This window comes from Electrona antarctica (genome assembly GCF_951216825.1).
Source record: "Electrona antarctica genome assembly, chromosome: 21".
NCBI classification, from domain to species: domain Eukaryota; kingdom Metazoa; phylum Chordata; class Actinopteri; order Myctophiformes; family Myctophidae; genus Electrona; species Electrona antarctica.
In genome coordinates this window covers 4,710,032-4,727,217 of record NC_136802.1, presented here as the reverse complement: position 1 = coordinate 4,727,217, position 17,186 = coordinate 4,710,032, and the positions used below count along the sequence as shown (strand labels likewise).

At 42.7% G+C, this 17,186-nt stretch overlaps 1 protein-coding gene across 3 annotated transcripts; it reads right to left on the bottom strand.

Annotated features, from left to right (window-relative positions):
- Nucleotides 1-1,061: 1,061 nt before the first annotated feature.
- Nucleotides 1,062-14,924, bottom strand: LOC306914062 (putative apolipoprotein(a)-like protein 2). Of its 3 annotated transcripts, XR_013788639.1 has the most exons (8): nucleotides 14,814-14,924; nucleotides 14,649-14,739; nucleotides 4,190-4,278; nucleotides 3,309-3,462; nucleotides 2,407-2,528; nucleotides 1,860-1,972; nucleotides 1,168-1,388; nucleotides 1,062-1,102 (listed from the first exon to the last, which is right to left on the bottom strand). XR_013788639.1 is itself a non-coding variant. In XM_079490952.1 (7 exons), the coding sequence occupies exons 3-7, from the start codon at nucleotides 4,227-4,229 to the stop codon at nucleotides 1,248-1,250; spliced, it is 570 nt and encodes a 189-aa protein (XP_079347078.1). In that variant the 5' UTR covers nucleotides 4,230-4,278; nucleotides 14,649-14,739; nucleotides 14,814-14,924; the 3' UTR covers nucleotides 1,127-1,247. The 3 variants fall into 3 exon arrangements, 2 of the variants coding, with proteins under 2 accessions (XP_079347078.1, XP_079347079.1); XM_079490952.1 differs by lacking the exon at nucleotides 1,062-1,102 and having other exon boundaries at nucleotides 1,127-1,388; XM_079490953.1 differs by lacking the exons at nucleotides 1,062-1,102; nucleotides 4,190-4,278; nucleotides 14,649-14,739 and having other exon boundaries at nucleotides 1,127-1,388.
- Nucleotides 14,925-17,186: the final 2,262 nt, after the last annotated feature.

The window sequence follows — 17,186 nt, the reverse complement described above, 5'->3', positions numbered from 1 at the left end:
ACTACTACAAATAGAAGCATTCTATGACAGAAGTGGGCTGTCACTGTGTAAGGCCAATAAACCAACCTGTTTAAAGCGTGAATTTCAATCAATCATTTGCCTTGATTCCTTGCAGCTTGATGTAATCCGTCTTTACACGCTTCATGTCATAAGACTCTTTGTTTTATCTTCCTCCTTCCCTTGTCTCTCATGTAAAACGATCTCAGAGCATTATGTAAAACATCAGAAGACCGTCACGCATGCGTGCATTTTAATCGGGGGTTGCATCATGCTATATAGGGCTCAGGAGGTACAGTTTCAGTCTTGGACTCGGAAGGTTCCCGGTTTCAATCCCTGCAGGCTCCTCCTGGATCCCATTTGTGTTGAAGTGTCCTCGAGCAAGACACTGAACCCCAAAGTTTGGTGCCTTGCATGGTTTGGGGGGAGAACAGAACAGGGCACTTGAGATAACTCCATTTAGGCAGGGCCGACGTGCAGAGAGCACTGACGGGGCAGGGGCCCAAACGCAACAAAAGGGCGCGCGTGTGTGTGTGTGTGCACGCGTGTGCATAGCGCTCGCCGATTCTTTTGGGGATGGTCTTTTTGTGGGGTCTGTCCCTACGTGCCATTTCACACATTTCCTAGGCTAATGGAGCAAGATGTTTCACAATAACTTAATGGGCCATGTCATTGGACAGTCAATTAAGCAATAATTATGTTCTCATTACAATGTAATCGTTAAAATATATAATATTGATAAAGGCCATGGATCATCTGTGGTCCTTATTTTTTTCCCCCCCACAGCCTGTCATTTTTTTTAGGGGGGTGAAAGGGGCACTTTGAGGCAAAAGGGCACATGCCCCAAAAGAAAAAAAAACTTAAAAAAATAATAATGAAGAAGAGAGGTCGGTGCTGTCAGGGTTTTAAATACAGTTAAATGAACATAGAAAACAAAATGCATAATACTAAAGTGTTCCTCAGTGCAACTGCTGTAAATAAATGACTTAACTTAGGCCTGACGTCAAAAAAGAAGAAGAAAAGAAGTCTTCTGAAAGAATATATATATTTATTCAAAGATTTGTGCCGCATTTTCACGATTTTTCAAAAATAGCAGACCTACAAGCTCGTAGCGCGCTACTCGCGCTATGAGCTTGTAGATCTGCTATTTTTCAATAGCTGAAGCATAACATAATGCTAACACCAAAAGGGGTTCCCACCCAAAATGGGTTAAGTAAAACTTCCCTGAACTATACTAATATATCTATTCTTCACACATAAGAATTTATTTTCAGACATCTGTCGTCGTCCTGTTCTTCTCCTTCTTTTTTGAAGACTTTTCCACCAGGCTGCTTCTTCCATGTCAGCTTGACGTCTCCACTCACCCCTCGCTGCTTCAGTTTCTCTTTCACCTGAAAGAGAGAGACAGTCTTGTTATTTGGGCAGCGGTGACCTAAGGGTTAGAGGAGTGCCCTTGTTGTCGAAAGGTTGCTGGTTCGATTCCCTGGACGGGCAGGAAAAATCTGGGTGGGGAAGTGATTGTCATCACTCACCCAACACCGCTGAAGTGCCCTTGAGCAAGGCACTGAACCCCCAACTGCTCCCCCTGGAGCTGCTTAGTGGCCAACAGTATAAGACTGTGGTTGTACTGGTCAGCTCCCGGGTTTTAATGTGTGTGTTTCTATGTGCAGGGCGTTGCTGAAAATGAGCACCTGTGCTCAGCTACTTCCCTGGGTAAATAAAGAATAATAAAATAAATAAATAATAATAATACATAAATAAATTCTCCTCAACAGACATTTGTGCTCTGGTCTGTGATGTTGGACTTGGACTTGAACCCAGATAATTGAATCTAGATTAATCTTGAATCTAGAGACACTGACCTGCTTCAAGATGGCCTCCATCACGGCAGGATCATTCAGGTCCACAGTGGGGTCGTCCAGGGTCAGCTTCACTTTAAACACCTGCTTCGGCTCTGTGGGAACGACGGGGGATTCTGTGGAGACGAGGGGGGGACTCTGTCTCTACGTCAAGCATCAGCATTTCTGAACTAGTTGTAATTTGAGCAGACTTTGTTGAGAAACACACACACACACACACACACACACACACACACACACACACACACACACACACACACACACACACACACACACACACACACACACACACACACACACACACACACACACACACACACACACACACACACACACACACACACACACACACGTGTACAGTGAGGTGCACTAATCCAGACTGGATGCTACTGATGCTCAATAACAGAACAGTAAACGGTAAGCCTGGGAACGTCCACATCTACTGGAGCTAAACTCAGTTTCTCTGTAAACAGTAACAGCTACCTGGCCTGGGAGCGTCTTCACATCTACTGTAGCTAAACTCAGTTTCTCTGTAAACAGTAACAGCTACCTGGCCTGGGAGCGTCTTCACATCTGGGCACCGGGCAGTACTCCCAGCGTGTGTCTGTTATGGTGTAGCACCATGGCATTCTCTCACCGTCTGGATTACGGCAGTAGTTCTTGTCCAGGCCTCTGACAAAACATTTATGTAGATACAGAGAAAGGCAGGTATAGGCAGTCATGGATGGACAGAGTGACCAGTGTTGATTTCGTCGACTAATACTATGACAAAAAAATGTTCGTCGACTACCTTTTTTCACTGCAGAAAACTGAATGGAAACTAAGCTATGATGACTAAAACTAAGACTAAATATATTGACAATTTCGTCAACAAATAAAAACTTGACTAAAATGTTAGGAAGGGACTATAGTGGACAAGAGATCCAGTATAAGTCATTTTACACTTGGTTGCATGCTGAAAATAGCCGATCTACAAGCTCACAACGCGTCACAGCGTAGTGTAAAATCAGCTATTACGACGGCATCAAGGCCCGCCAAAATATATTGTAGTAGATTTAGTCGACTAAAATCATATGATATTTAGTCGACTAAAACTAGACTAACACTAAAACATTCCAGGTGACTAAAATATGACTAAAACTAAATGAAGTTTCATTCTAAAAGACTATGGGCAGTATAATGCATGTCTTAAGTACCAGGTCTTATTACTTAACTTAAGACCTGGAGGCGTGATCAATGCCATTTGGCTATTCTGAGTGGCCAAACAGCATTGACCACGCCTCCAGGTCTTAAGTTAAGTCATAAGACCTGGTACTTAAGACACGCATAATACTGCCCTATGACTAAACTAAAATCTAAATTTGCTGTCAAAAACAACACTGGGACAGACAGACAGACAGACAGACAGACAGACAGACAGACAGACAGACATTTTGGCAGGGTGTTTCTTACTTGCTCGGGTGGGATTCTGGCCTGTTGGCGTGTACGTGAGGTGTCTGGGACGACCAGCTCTGGCAGGTTCTGCCAGAGACCGTAATGGCGACGGTCCCCCAGTAGTTTCTGCCATCGAGAGTGTAGCAGGTCAGCTCGGGTTCGACGGCAGATGCTGAGGACAGACGGGGAAAAGTAGATGGATGGAGAGGGAAATCAAGGACCAGGGTCATCATTGACCTGGCATCATGTCTACATAGCATGCATCTAATTCTAAATATGATCTGGTCCGACCCAAATTTAAAATTACAAAACATTCTCATTCTACTACTCTTCCACTAAAATGTGGAATGCCCTCACACCATCCTTTAAACGTTTTCTTTGGCTGGGGACCCCCGGAAATGCGTTGGCCATGTCTTGTGCCCGGCGCCCCCTCCCCACCCCCAAATTCCCAATACAAACTGACCGCTACAATAGATAAAAAGAGAGAGGATCCGGGCACTCAAAGTTAAAAATGAGGAACGCCTTTATTAAATTAAAAAAGGCAACTGCCAACATGTATCGACCAACAAGGTCTTCATCAGGGCAAGAATGGCCGCTACAATAACCTTAATAATAATAGGCTAGAGAAAATACATAAATCATAAATACTGAAACCAGATATAAATATAATCATTAAGGAAAGTTTATGCATGTACTGTGTACTGTATGTAAACTCTTAATTTCCATTTTCCAGCCATTCAGATGCAAAAGAAAAAAGAAAATCTGGGGATCCCCCCCAAAATAATATGGCAACAGACCCCCGAGGGGTCGTGACCCCCAGGTTGAGAACCCCTGCTTTAAAGCACTGTTTCCCAGACAGTGAGTCGGGACCCATTTGTGGACGTTGTGGGCCTACTTACCTGACAAAACATTGAAGAGCATGAAGAGCTGGCAAAACATGATGCACGATACCGCCACTGAGAGGCGCTGTTTGCCTTAATTTGCAGAACTGAAATTTCAAGATTCAACAAGTGCAATTGTCACATTGCACGCATATAAATGGGGTGACCAGATCCAAACTGTTCATTTGAGGGACAGAAGTATCGTTTGTGTGGGATGGGGGGACCCTGTCCCACACAAGCGATACTGGAGTACCGGGTTAGCAACTTACTACTTGAGTTGCTATATGCCTTGATGTCATATTCGACCATATAGGCCTATTGGCTATCATTTATAAACTCCTCTGGTGTCTCACATTTTGTTTTAAAAACCATGCTTTATTTTAATTTGTATGCTATTTTAACAGGCTTAAAATCACGTACAGCTTGCAGGAATGAGAGAGCTTTACAACAGAAGGCCAACTATTAGGGGACTAAACTATTAGGGCATTTGAACACTGGTGCAATTACCTGCCAGTCACAATGTGGGACAGGGTCCCAATTTGTGGGACACCATGCAAAGAGGGACATCTGGTCACCCTAGTGGTCACCTCTAGTACCTTGTTGTAATTTTCCTCAACTACATGTGGTGTTTACACCAAGCAATGACACTTTACTTAAAACCCATTTTGACCTGAGATCAGATTCTAAAAATGTCTTCTACATCCTGACAGTTTCTACGTCAGTCGTTCTTCGATTTTTCAAAAATAGCAGACCTACAAGCTCGTAGCGCGCCACTCGGTGGCGCGCTATGAGCTTGTAGATCTGCTATTTTTCAATAGCTAAAGCACAACATAATGCTAACACCAAAAGGGGTTCCCGCCCAGAATGGGTTAAAAAGAACAACAATGGAATTGTTAAAATATCCACCAGATAGAATGTTTTAATCAGTGATTTATATTATGTTTTAAGTGTATGGGTAGTAGAAAAAAAACATATTCAAGCCAATGATATTGATATATAATATGATATAATAATAATAATATAATATAGAATGATATATTCATGACAACAGCCATACTCAAGTTTATGAAAATATGTCCGTTTGCATTTCCTGCTTTGAAACATAGGCCTACAGTGAACCACGTAGAGCCTCCAGTAGGACTTACAGGGACTCATTCATTTCACTGCATAGTCTGTCAAATAGAGGCAATTACTGTGTTCTCCTGGAATTGTCATTTTCAAAAGTGACATTAATTTAGCATATGCACTTTGTTTGAACTGTGTTTTAAACATTGTTATAATTTAGCTATTGAAAAATAGCAGATCTACAAGCTCATAGCGCGCCACCGAGTGGCGCACTACGAGCTTGTAGGTCTGCTATTTTTGAAAAAAATCGTTAAAATGTGGCGCAAATCATTGAATATATATATTTCAGAGCGAACCTTTTTAACGAAAATATTTGCTTCTGGGGGAGGGGGGCGGGGGGGGGGTCCCTGGAACTACATATTTTGAGATGGGGGGTCCGGGGCCCAATAGAGATAATTCTGGTGGTCCTTGACATGAAAAAGGTTGAGCACCAGAAGGTTTTTCAGAACAATTTTAGGATTTAGAAGGCTTTTCTTTATCGACCTCAGTCCAAAATGGGTTAATAATTATGAGTAGCCTACTGTAGAGTATTATGACTTATTCTTTGACTAAATAAGTATGGGCTAGATCACAGCAGGGTGAAATTACTAGCCTATTTACTACTACTACTATTACTACTACAAATAGAATCTATGAATCTATAACAGAACTATGGAGAATAATCCAACTATTACCTGTTTAAAGTGTGAATTTCAATCCGTATTTTGCGTTGATGATTCCAATTGCAGCTTGTTTGTAATCACCTTTACACACTATAGCTTCTGCATGTCATAAGAGTACGACTCATCATCTCCCTCTCCCTCGGACCCCTCCCATGTCTCTTATGTAAAACACTCGAAGAACCATATGTAAAACATCATGGACCAGACAGTGGCCTTGTGACCAGACAGTGGCCTTGTTGACCAGACAGTGGCCTTGTGGTCAGAGTGTCCGCCCTGAAACTGGGAGGTCGGGGGTTCGATCCCCGGCCGGGTCATACCAAAGACAGTAAAAATGGAACCCAATGCCTCCCTGCCTTGCACTCAGCATCAATGGGTTGGATTGGGGGTCAAATCAACTAATGATTCCAGAGCGAGGCGCACGCTGTGGCTCACCGTTCCAAGAGATGGGTCAAATGCGGATTACAAATTTGACTGCGGTAACGTCTGTGACTAAGCGTACGACTTTGACTTTGGTCAAGCAAGCAGGGTCCCGCATGGCTGCTTTTCTATCAGGGTTCCATGATGCTTCAGGGGCTCTGCAGGATGGTAGTTATAGAGCTTCTGTCTTGGAATCTGAAGGTTAGTTCCAGCAGTTTCACTCAGGATTAAGACCTTTAGTTGATGCATGTTGTTTTCACTGTTGTGGTTTGAGCGTCAAGAAGCTGATCCTCAGATCCACTGCCAAAGTAGTTTTCCTAAAGAAAACTCACAACCTGCAGTCCAGTTATCTCAAGACAAGTGCCCTGCAGTTCTCGCCCCCAAAACAAAACGGGTCCAATTCTTTCTCTCAATAAGTCCACAGTTCTGCAGTTACCACCTCTAATTTACATGGAATGGCAGGAGGCAGCCATCCAGAAAAGAAGTGTTTATCACACCCACATGGGGAGGATGTGTTTAGCAGAGACACACATGGCCCGTGTCATTATTATTGCGTTTGGGTCCTGCTGGCTGGGGGTTCAAGTCCGTTCTAATCATGAGCATCTGCCGATACCGATTTTTCCCGATCCAATAATATATATTTTATAGAACACGTTTATCATATCACAATAGTACAATATCCCTAATCACAGACAATTTCCCGTCTAATATCATGATATGGATATAATATTGATACTAGGGATGTCCCGATCATTTTTTTGGCTCCCAATCCTATTCTGATCATTTGAAAATTACGTGATCGGCTCCCGATTTCCGATCACCCGATCCAATCGGGTCAACCCTACTGACAAAGACCACATCGCCTGTCTCCTGTCAATGTAGCTTCACATCCACACACAGGTCACCAAGGGCAAAGGAAACCCATGCAAGGCATTGTTTTACATAAAGATTAAGGGAGGGAGGGAGAAGGAGGAGATATAGATCTCATGACATGCAGAATAGTTATAGTGTAAACCAGGGTTACAACAAGCTGCAAACGACGGATTGAAGTTCACGCTTGAAACAGGTAATAGTTTACTTTATTCTCCTTATAGGCTCATAGAATGCTTCTATTTGTAGTAGTAGTAGTAGTAGTAGTAGGCTAATAATGATAATAATAATAATGTTGTGTTGTAGCCTAACACAAAAAGCCTAAAACTAGTCATCCTACAAACACTTTCAACAAGGAATGAGTTGTTAAAAATGTTGGGGGGGGGGGGGGGGGACACCCTGCTGTGAATAAATAGCCCATGTGATAATGTATTTTGTCAAAGAATAAGTCATCACACAGTACAGTACAGTACAGTACAGTACAGTACAGTACAGTACGTATTTATTTCCAAGCTTCAGAATCATATTGACCTTTAGATTTAATCACTTATATGTATGTATGGAACATTAGTAGCACTTTGAAATCCCAGAACACATTGCCTATAATATGCAGAAATGAATTGGGAACGGATTCATTGGTCCTAATCAGAGCCATCTGCAGGCTTCAGGAAAGGAAGAGGGTGTACAGATCAAATATTCACAATAAGGAACATCATTGAGCAATGCCTGGAGTGGAACAGTCCATTATACATCAACTTCATAGATTTCCGGAAAGCTTTTGATAGCTTGCACCGTGATACGTAGTGGAAGATTGTAGAATCCTATGGCGTCCCTCCAAAGATGACTGCATTGATTAAGATGTTTTATCATCAATTGCAGTGCAGTGTCATTGTCAATGGCAATCTCACAGAATCGTTCCCTGTGGAATATGGTGTACGCCAGGGATGTATCATCTCCCCCATACTCTTCCTGATCGCCATTGACTGGACCATGCGTAAGACCATCTCAGATAAGCCCAGAGGCATCCAGTGGACTCTCTTCACCCAGCTAGAAGATCTTGATTATGCTGATGACCTTGCTGTTCTCTCCACCAATCACACCCACCTGCAAGAGAAGACGGATAGGACTGACCGATTTGCTAAGCAGATAGGTCTGAACATCAACATCTCCAAAACCCAAGTGATGTGCACACACCCAACACCACATGTTTGTACCAATCACTGTGGATGGTAACCCCCTTGACTACGTTGAGGAGTTCACGTATCTGGGAAGTCTCCTCAGTAAGGACAATGCGTGCAGCAGGGACATCAGTATAAGGCTCGGAAAAGCTCGCAGCACATTTGCAAGCCTCCAGACCATCTGGAAATCTAAGCAATACGGCTTAAAAACGAAGATCAAACTGTATAACAGCAACGTTAAGTCAGTGTTGCTGTATGGCTCAGAATGCTGGCGAGTGGTGGAGAGAGCGACATGAATAAGATCAACTCATTCCACAATGGGTGCCTCCGGAAGATATGTCGCATCTTTTGGCCAGAAAAGATCTCCAACGAGGACCTGTACCTAAAGACAAACTGTTACAATGTGGTACTGGAAATCAAAAACAGACGGCTCAGATGGCTCGGACATGTCCTTCGAATGGATCAGAACAGCATTCCTAAAGTAGCCCTAAGATGGACCCCACCTGGAAAGAGGAAACAAGGGAGGCCAAAAACAACCTGGCGGAGAACTGTGACCTCAGAACTGAAGATGGCAAATCTGACATGGGGCGATTAGGCTCAACATGCTGCACAGGATAGGACCAGATGGAAGCAGATAGTCAGCCTTATGTTCCACCGGAACCAAGAGGATTAAGGATAGGACCAGATGGAAGCAGATAGTCAGCCTTATGTTCCACCGGAACCAAGAGGATTAAGGATAGGACCAGATGGAAGCAGATAGTCAGCCTTATGTTCCACCGGAACCAAGAGGATTAAGGATAGGACCAGATGGAAGCAGATAGTCAGCCTTATGTTCCACCGGAACCAAGAGGATTAAGTAAGTAAGTAATCAGAGCCATCTAATAGAAGAGTTGCGATGTTGAGAGGCAGAAACCGAGCGCTCGAGAGCTGTTCATGCAGCCTGAACTGAGACAAGCTGGAGTTGGAAATACATTGTTTTCAACGAGGGCGGCGCTATTTTAAGTGTGCAACATGACAACGGTTTTAAAGTAGCCTATTATACAGTGACAACTAAAGTCTCTTTAATGTTTATGTTGTACTATTACTATACAAAACAATTTAAAATAAAGGGATTTAAGATCATTAAAGCTTGGCTTTTGCCCTGAGTCCAATGCATTTCTGCCTACATCCAGTCCAGGACTTGTCCCAGTGGGTTGTCCTCACGCTCAATGCTTAGTCTATGTAGAAGAGCCGCCATTGGACTGAAGCCCCATGAAGTGAACACAGTTTGCGTAACTCTGAAGGCTCTGGTCCTACTGAAGCCATGATGACCTCATGTCTGCACCAAAGACATGGTTCACTAGAGGCCTATAAGGATGTTTCAAAGCAGGAAATGCCTAACACCAATAATGCCATTGATAATGAATGGCCAGTTTTGAGTGTCGAGTGTTGTCGTGTAAACAATCTGATTAATGATTGGCAGCATTTGCCAGAATGAGATGATGTATGATGACGTATGATGATATGAGCGCCCCTCGCTTCACACAGGTGTGATTTTAATAACATTGAGTGGCTATGGCTAATGTACTGTATAATATTATTTACTACCCATGCTCCAAGTCTAAAACACAGAAAATCACTCTTTAAAACATTCTACTGTATGTACTTGTGTATATGTTAATCAAGTTGTTGTTAATTTGCATGCAATGTGATTGACTATACTTCTTGAATCTTTTTCAGTTCTACAAATTAAGACAAACAGCGCCTCTCAGTGGTGGCATCGTGCATCATGTTCTGCCAGCTCTTCATGTTCTTCAGTGTTTTGTCAGGTCAGTAGTTCTACAACATTCATGGATATTTACATAAAGGGATAATCCACCCCAAAACAGAATTTAGCCGACATTGTGCTATTTCAAAGATCCTACAGTAGCCTATTGTCTCCCTAAACTCAAAAACAGACCACGGACATTTTAATTTATGATGCCATCGATGTATACTTATGTTTTATTTTAGCTTATATAATTTTTGAGGGGTGCTAGCCTCTCCTATGCCCAGCTTTGTCTATTTGTGTGAACACAAACACGATGATTTGATTGGCTGATCCCCCATAGCGATGATTTGATTGGCTGAGCCAAGTACATATTGGGAATAAAAAGTTAGGGCAGAAAGATGAAGACACCAAAAGTGATTTGCCGGAATGATTTGTGATGATATGATGATGTACGATGATAAGAGCGCCTCACTTCACACAAGTGTGATTTTTGAGGGGCGCTTGCCCCTCCTATATACAGCTTTTGTCCCCACAAAATGTCCGCAACACAAACATTAAATGCCATTGACAATGAAGGGAAGATTTACGTCCCCAAAAAAAGAGTAAAGAATACAAATATTGTGTCAGCTTTCCACGTTTGTAGCAGATAATAGTAGAATGAAAATTAGTTTTCATTCTAAATTCGGGTGGTACCAGATCATGGTCGCTCCCTAGTGTTGTGGGTCTGGCTGTCACTCACTTTGGAGAAGTAGAACTAGTTAGACAGGTATGAGGGTATTGAGGGCACTGTCATTTACCATCACAACTATTAGGAGCAGTGAGCACTATTAATAAAGTGAGTGGGGAGCAGTTAGTGGTTAAGGGTCTTATTGACACACAGACCACGGCCAGGGTGAGAACTGGACACCTTTCTGTTTCCCAGACTAGCCTCTCTCCCACAACACTAGTGGTCCTTGACTTCCCTCTCCATCCGTCTACTTTTACCCTGTCCTCAGCATCTGAGACTTCTACCATCGAACCCGAGCTGACCTGCTACACTTCCAATGGTAAAAACTATCGGGGGAACATTGCCCAGACGGTCTCTGGCGAAACGTGCCAGAACTGGTCGGCCCAGACACCTCACAGACACAGCTACCCGCCTGAAAAGTACCCACGCGAGTAAGAACACCCTGCCAAAATGTCTGTCTGTCTGTCTGTCATAGAAACCTGCGTTGCCATGTGACCTTAAATCTGGTAAGCATCCATCATTTACACCTGGCTGTGAAGTTGGGAAGCACATGGGGAAAGTAGAAAACATTATTTTACACAAAAAGTTGTTTTTTGTCGGTAAAGTAAAATTTCGACACATCATGTAAAATGACTGTTATACAGGTACAAAGCAAAATGTACCTAGGTCTAAAATGTAATATCATACACGTTGATGATTTGCCAATGGAAAGAACCATGTGAATCATTTAGCAATTAAATTGTCTGAAGTAGCTTATTCTAGTCATTGTTTTCTAAAATGGTGGCTATGGGTAAGATGAGCCAATGTCCAGGGGTAAATTGAGTCAATGGGAATAACTATTCATATTTTTGTATTAAGTCTTTGCTACTCAAATTATACTCAAAGACCTTTAATTTGCATGTACTGTACATACTCATTTAAGAGAAGTTTGCAATATTGTATTAACAATATTGCAAATATAAGGTTCTGAATAACAAACTTTATTTAATTGTCTTAATATTGTTTAAATAATAAATAAACAAATAAGACTATTTGCAAAAGGGAAAACTGTTATTATATTATTTTTGATAAGTGAATACATTATCTGTTCAAGTTTAAGCTTTTAACATTAAAATATCATGTGGTTCGACTTGCCCCTCGACTTGGATCAACTTACGCCTTACCTGGGGCAAATTGAGCCACATGAACACTTTTTTTTTTAAAAAGGTCATATTTTCATGGCCCTTTGTCATAGATGCTTACTCATCATTTCAATTGATAGAAGACATCCTGAAATATGGGTAGATCATTAGATTTTACTGCCATCTCATTTTGCCTTGCTTCCAGGACAACTTAAGCAAAAAGTGGTTAATCTTACCCCGTTCTCCCCTACCTACATTTTTGTCAGCGGCCTGGACGGGAACTACTGCCGTAATCCAGACGGTTCGACTAGAATGCCATGGTGCTACATTAACAGATTAACAGACACACGCTGGGACTACTGCCCGGTGCCCAGATGTGAAGACACTCCCAGGCCAGGTAGCTGTTACTGTTTACAGAGAAACTGTGTTTAGCTCCAGTAGATGTGAAGACGCTCCCAGGCCAGGTAGCTGTTACTGTTTACAGAGAAACTGTGTTTAGCTCCAGTAGATGTGGACGTTCCCAGGCTTACCGTTTACTGTTCTGTTATTGAGCATCAGTAGCATCCAGTCTGGATTAGTGCACCTCACTGTACACGTGTGTGTGTGTGTGTGTGTGTGTGTGTGTGTGTGTGTGTGTGTGTGTGTGTGTGTGTGTGTGTGTGTGTGTGTGTGTCTCAACAAAGTCTGTTCAAATTACAACTAGTTCAGAAATGCTGATGCTTTAGCATCATCATCAACACAGCCTCCATAGCGTCCCCCCCTCGTCTCGTCTCTTAACTAAACACTCGTCTCCACAGAGCCGAAGCAGGTGTTGAAACTGAAGCTGACCCTGGACGACCCCACTGTGGACCTGAATGATCCTGCCGTGATGGAGGCCATCTTGAAGCAGGTCAGTGTCTCTAGACTGGAGGTTCAAGTCCAACAACACAGCTGGACCAGAGGACTAATGTCTGTTGAGGTGAATAACAATTAAGACTGTATTTTTCTCTCAGATGAAAGAGAAACTGAAGCAGCGTGGGGTGAGTGGAGACGTCAAGCTGACATGGAAGAAGCAGCCTGGTGGAAAAGTCTTCCAAAAAGAAGGAGAAGAACAGGACGAAGACAGATGTCTGAAAGTAAATGAAGAATTGTAGATATATAGTATAGTTTGGGGAAGTTTAGATTCACCTACGTTATTTACTTACTTCAGTTTTAATTTGTATTATGCATGTTGTTGTTCATTTTACTAAGCTGTATTTAAAACCCTGATATCACTGACATCTCTTCTTCATTCTACAAGTGGTTTGAACGTCAAGGAGCTGATCCACGGCGTATTGCCTCCCACCCTGTAGGCCCCACCAAATATACTGACAATATAGTTTTCCTAAAGAAGTTGTCTCAAGTTCTCCGAACGAACCATGCAACCATGCAACGAATCATGTGCAACCCAGATTCGGCACAAACGAGGGACTAAATGATTTTCGCTTCTATGCCACCAAAATGTGGAACGCCCTACCTGTCATTAAGACATGCAAATCCCTTGACTCCTTCAAAACCGCTCTCAAAGGGCACCTACGGACGGCTGCAATTCGAAACTGGCCTCTGTAAAATCTGAATCCCCACCACCCACCCCTTTTTCCCCTCACTGTATATGTTTCTTTTCCATTTTTACCTCCCTTATGATGAATTCCTGTTCTGTTCTTTGACTATATATAGACGTGTCTATTTGTACGTCTCTAAATGTTTTGATGAATTGAACAAGGTGGACCCTCTTGTAAACAAGTGTAATGCTTAATTGGGTTGTCCACTCACAGTTAACAGTCTTAGTCAGTCTCAGTGTATTGAGTTTGTGCTTGAAATGTACTGTAATTCTGCAAACTGTTAAATAATTGCCATACTTATTCTGGTGAAAACCTGGAGATTGACATTCAGTAAGTCAGTGTTATGGTCAAAATAAGAATTATAATGGTGTGTAAAACAGAAAATCAAAAAATTTGCCACGAACACGACCAAGTCTGTACGGACATGTTGGTGAGCCCTGATCATAATTGCTGACGAAGACGGTGAAGGTGAACAAGCCATTGTCAGAGGATGGGTGTGGTAAACAAATAGTTTCTGGGTGGCTGCAGTGCATCCTGCCAGCTCATGTAAATGAGCCGTCACCGGAGAACTGTGGACTTAAGGGAATTGTTTTGGATGGGCTTACTGTGCTTGACAGAACTGGGCCTTGTTGTTTTAGGTGGCAACTGTTTTGGCAGTAAGTACATTTGGTGGGGGGAATCCTACTGTTGATCAGGTCTTTAATTAAGATGCCATTCTGCCAGATGGCCAGCAGATGGGGTCGTTGCCCGTGCCAGCCGTATTTGTATAACATGTCCCAAAAAGTAGCGGATGTTATTGTTTATCAGTGTAGCAGACTGAGCTGGTAAATGAGGTTGAAGCCGACTGATGATGTATGATGGTTCTTTATTAATCAACGTGAAAACTAAAATCAAAGCAGAGAACATATAATCAATATAAAGCAATCATATAAACAAATACATTTCCAAAAATGACCAATAAAAGTGCATATCAAAAACACCAAACTACAACAATAAAATCCCACAACAATATGACACAAACCAATAACCATAAATTACATTATTCACCTTGTTCCCTCTTCCAGCTAGGTGCTAAACTGCCATTATCAGGTGTCCCAGAAGCATGGCATCAACGCCCATATGAGTTTCAGGAAAGCCACTAAACCAAGTAAATCATTAAAATCCAAATTGTTCCATTTCAATTTCATATCTGTGATATTTTTCTGCACTCACTTTGATCCATTTGGATGTCCGTTTCGTCCCGTTCCTCAGATGATAGACTTCTTTCATTGATCTGTTCCAAACATGACCAAACATTTCCCCCCTATTCACACTGGGTTGTTTTTATCTGTCATTGTGTCTCTGGTGAGTGAGCGTGCTTCCTGTGAGCCTGAACAGCCTTTCAAAATAAAAGCATTTTGTCTCAGGGTCTGTTACAATCAGTTTGAACCGGAAGTGAAAGTCGGCCAGGTCACAGTAGTGAAATGGGGCCTGTGAAAGACGGCTTGTGCGTGTGAGAGACTAAGGCCCTCATTTATCAATTGAGTGTAAATTCTGCCCCAAATTAGAGTGTAGGATTCGTAGTACACCCACGTCGGGTCGGCATTTATAAAGTGATCGCAGACAGCTGATCCTTCCTAATTTCATTCCTAGCAGTAATAAATGTGACGGCTGAAATCAATCTGGCACGCCCTATGAAATCAAGCCTCGCCCTCGTTTTTGCGACATGAACAACTGCAATACGACCTGGAAACCATGGTTACAGGAAAAAAAGGTTCCCTCGCTGCCCCCTCTCTCATACACAGACGCACGCACACGCAACTAAGGCAACTTGTTGTATCTTAAATAAATAAACCTGCATGAATTAAATAAAGCTGTATAAAGGCCTACCCTGTCTGTTTCTCCTCTCGCTTCGCTTCCCTTCTGCCCGCCTCACCCCCCCCGCACGCACGCACGCACGCACGCACGCACGCATCGCAATTTGCAAGCAACTGTCACTGTGTGTTGTTAGTTGTATATTAAATTTAAGTCTTTTTAATTTAAAATACAAAGATATATTAGTGAACGAAAACCTGAACCTGTGAACCATGAATTAAATAACAAATAGGCACACACGCTGCTGTTTTGCATAGGTGCTCCTCCTGTCCTGTCTGTCTGTCTCTCTCTATCACTGTGGTCCGTCCGTGACTGTGACCAACTGACCATTGCCTCGCAGTCGCTGCAGTGGCTGGGCACTGGTGGTGGTGGGCTGGCTGGGTAGCCTACCTATCTCCGATGCGGTTCCCACTTGCGCTGGCACGGTACATTTGGCATTCGAGCCACGTGTCGGGTTTATTAAACGAGGAGGAGATTGCACATACCGTAACTCCAGAAAGACATCGGCCTGCTGTAGATTAGGCTACAGTAGGCTACCCATGTTGGGACTCTCCGCAGCTGCACTAGCCTATAGTAGCCTACTCTCCAACGTCCCGTCATGGAAATATTTCAGCACAGACAGCCCAAATCCTTGCATGTATGCGCTCATGCAAAACACTGTTTAAATGGCTTAAGCATCTAACTTGCAACATTGTTTTTAATTGCGCGATTATCTTATATGTATTTAGCCCATATATACCTATACAGTTTTATATAAACATTTTAGGAGTGAATACATATGTTTAGATGCCTGTGACAGCCTCTCAGCTGGTCAAACAATGCTGCTCCGCTGTTCTACGACAGAAAAACAGGTGAGGACAAAGCGTACGACAGCTCCCGACCAGACGTGATTTTTGTCTTGGCTCAAGTTCAAATTCAAACTTTGGCGCAAATCGTAAATGCTGAAAATTGCGGTAATTTCGGCGTACACCCATATTTTGGCGTACGCACGGTTGATGAATGAGGGCCTAAGACTCATAATCTCCCTCTCCCTCGGACACCTCCCGTATCTTATGTAAAACACTCTAAGAACCTGTATGTAAAACATTGTGGTCTTGCACAATCCATATCTTCACAATATTCAAAACAATTAGGCTATGTCAATAATAATGTTGCAAACAAGTGGGTGCTATTCGCATTCTCTAAAAGCCTGGGATAACCTATACTGTGACCTTTTGTGCCTATGCCCAAATATGTAAAATCACTCAGTCTGAAGTAACTCCACCCTGCCTGTATTCAACTTCTATGCAAAAGTATATATTGTCTCAGTAACTGCAACGATTCACTAGTCTTAACTGGCCGCCCAGGCGGTGAGAACAGGGGTCCTGAGCATAGATCTGCTCAGGGCCCACGGTGAAGCTCTCTGTCTTTGTTTCAATAAATACAACTCCGATGAGACCGTCATTTTCTCTGCTTTTCTTCATCTGACGCAGTCCTGTTTTTGAGAACTCCATACTTCTCTGGTTTAGTTAGTAGCTTAGAATGGTAATCAATTATGCCGTTTCTAATATACAACAACATCATAAGACGTTTTATCGGGTCCAAAACGGGTCCAATTCTTTCTCTCATTAAGTCCACAGTTCTCCAGTTACCACCTCTAATTTGCATGGAATGGCAGGAGGCAGCCATCCAGAAAAGAAGTGTTTATCACACCCACATGGGGAGGATATGTCACCCAAAAATGGGCGAGTC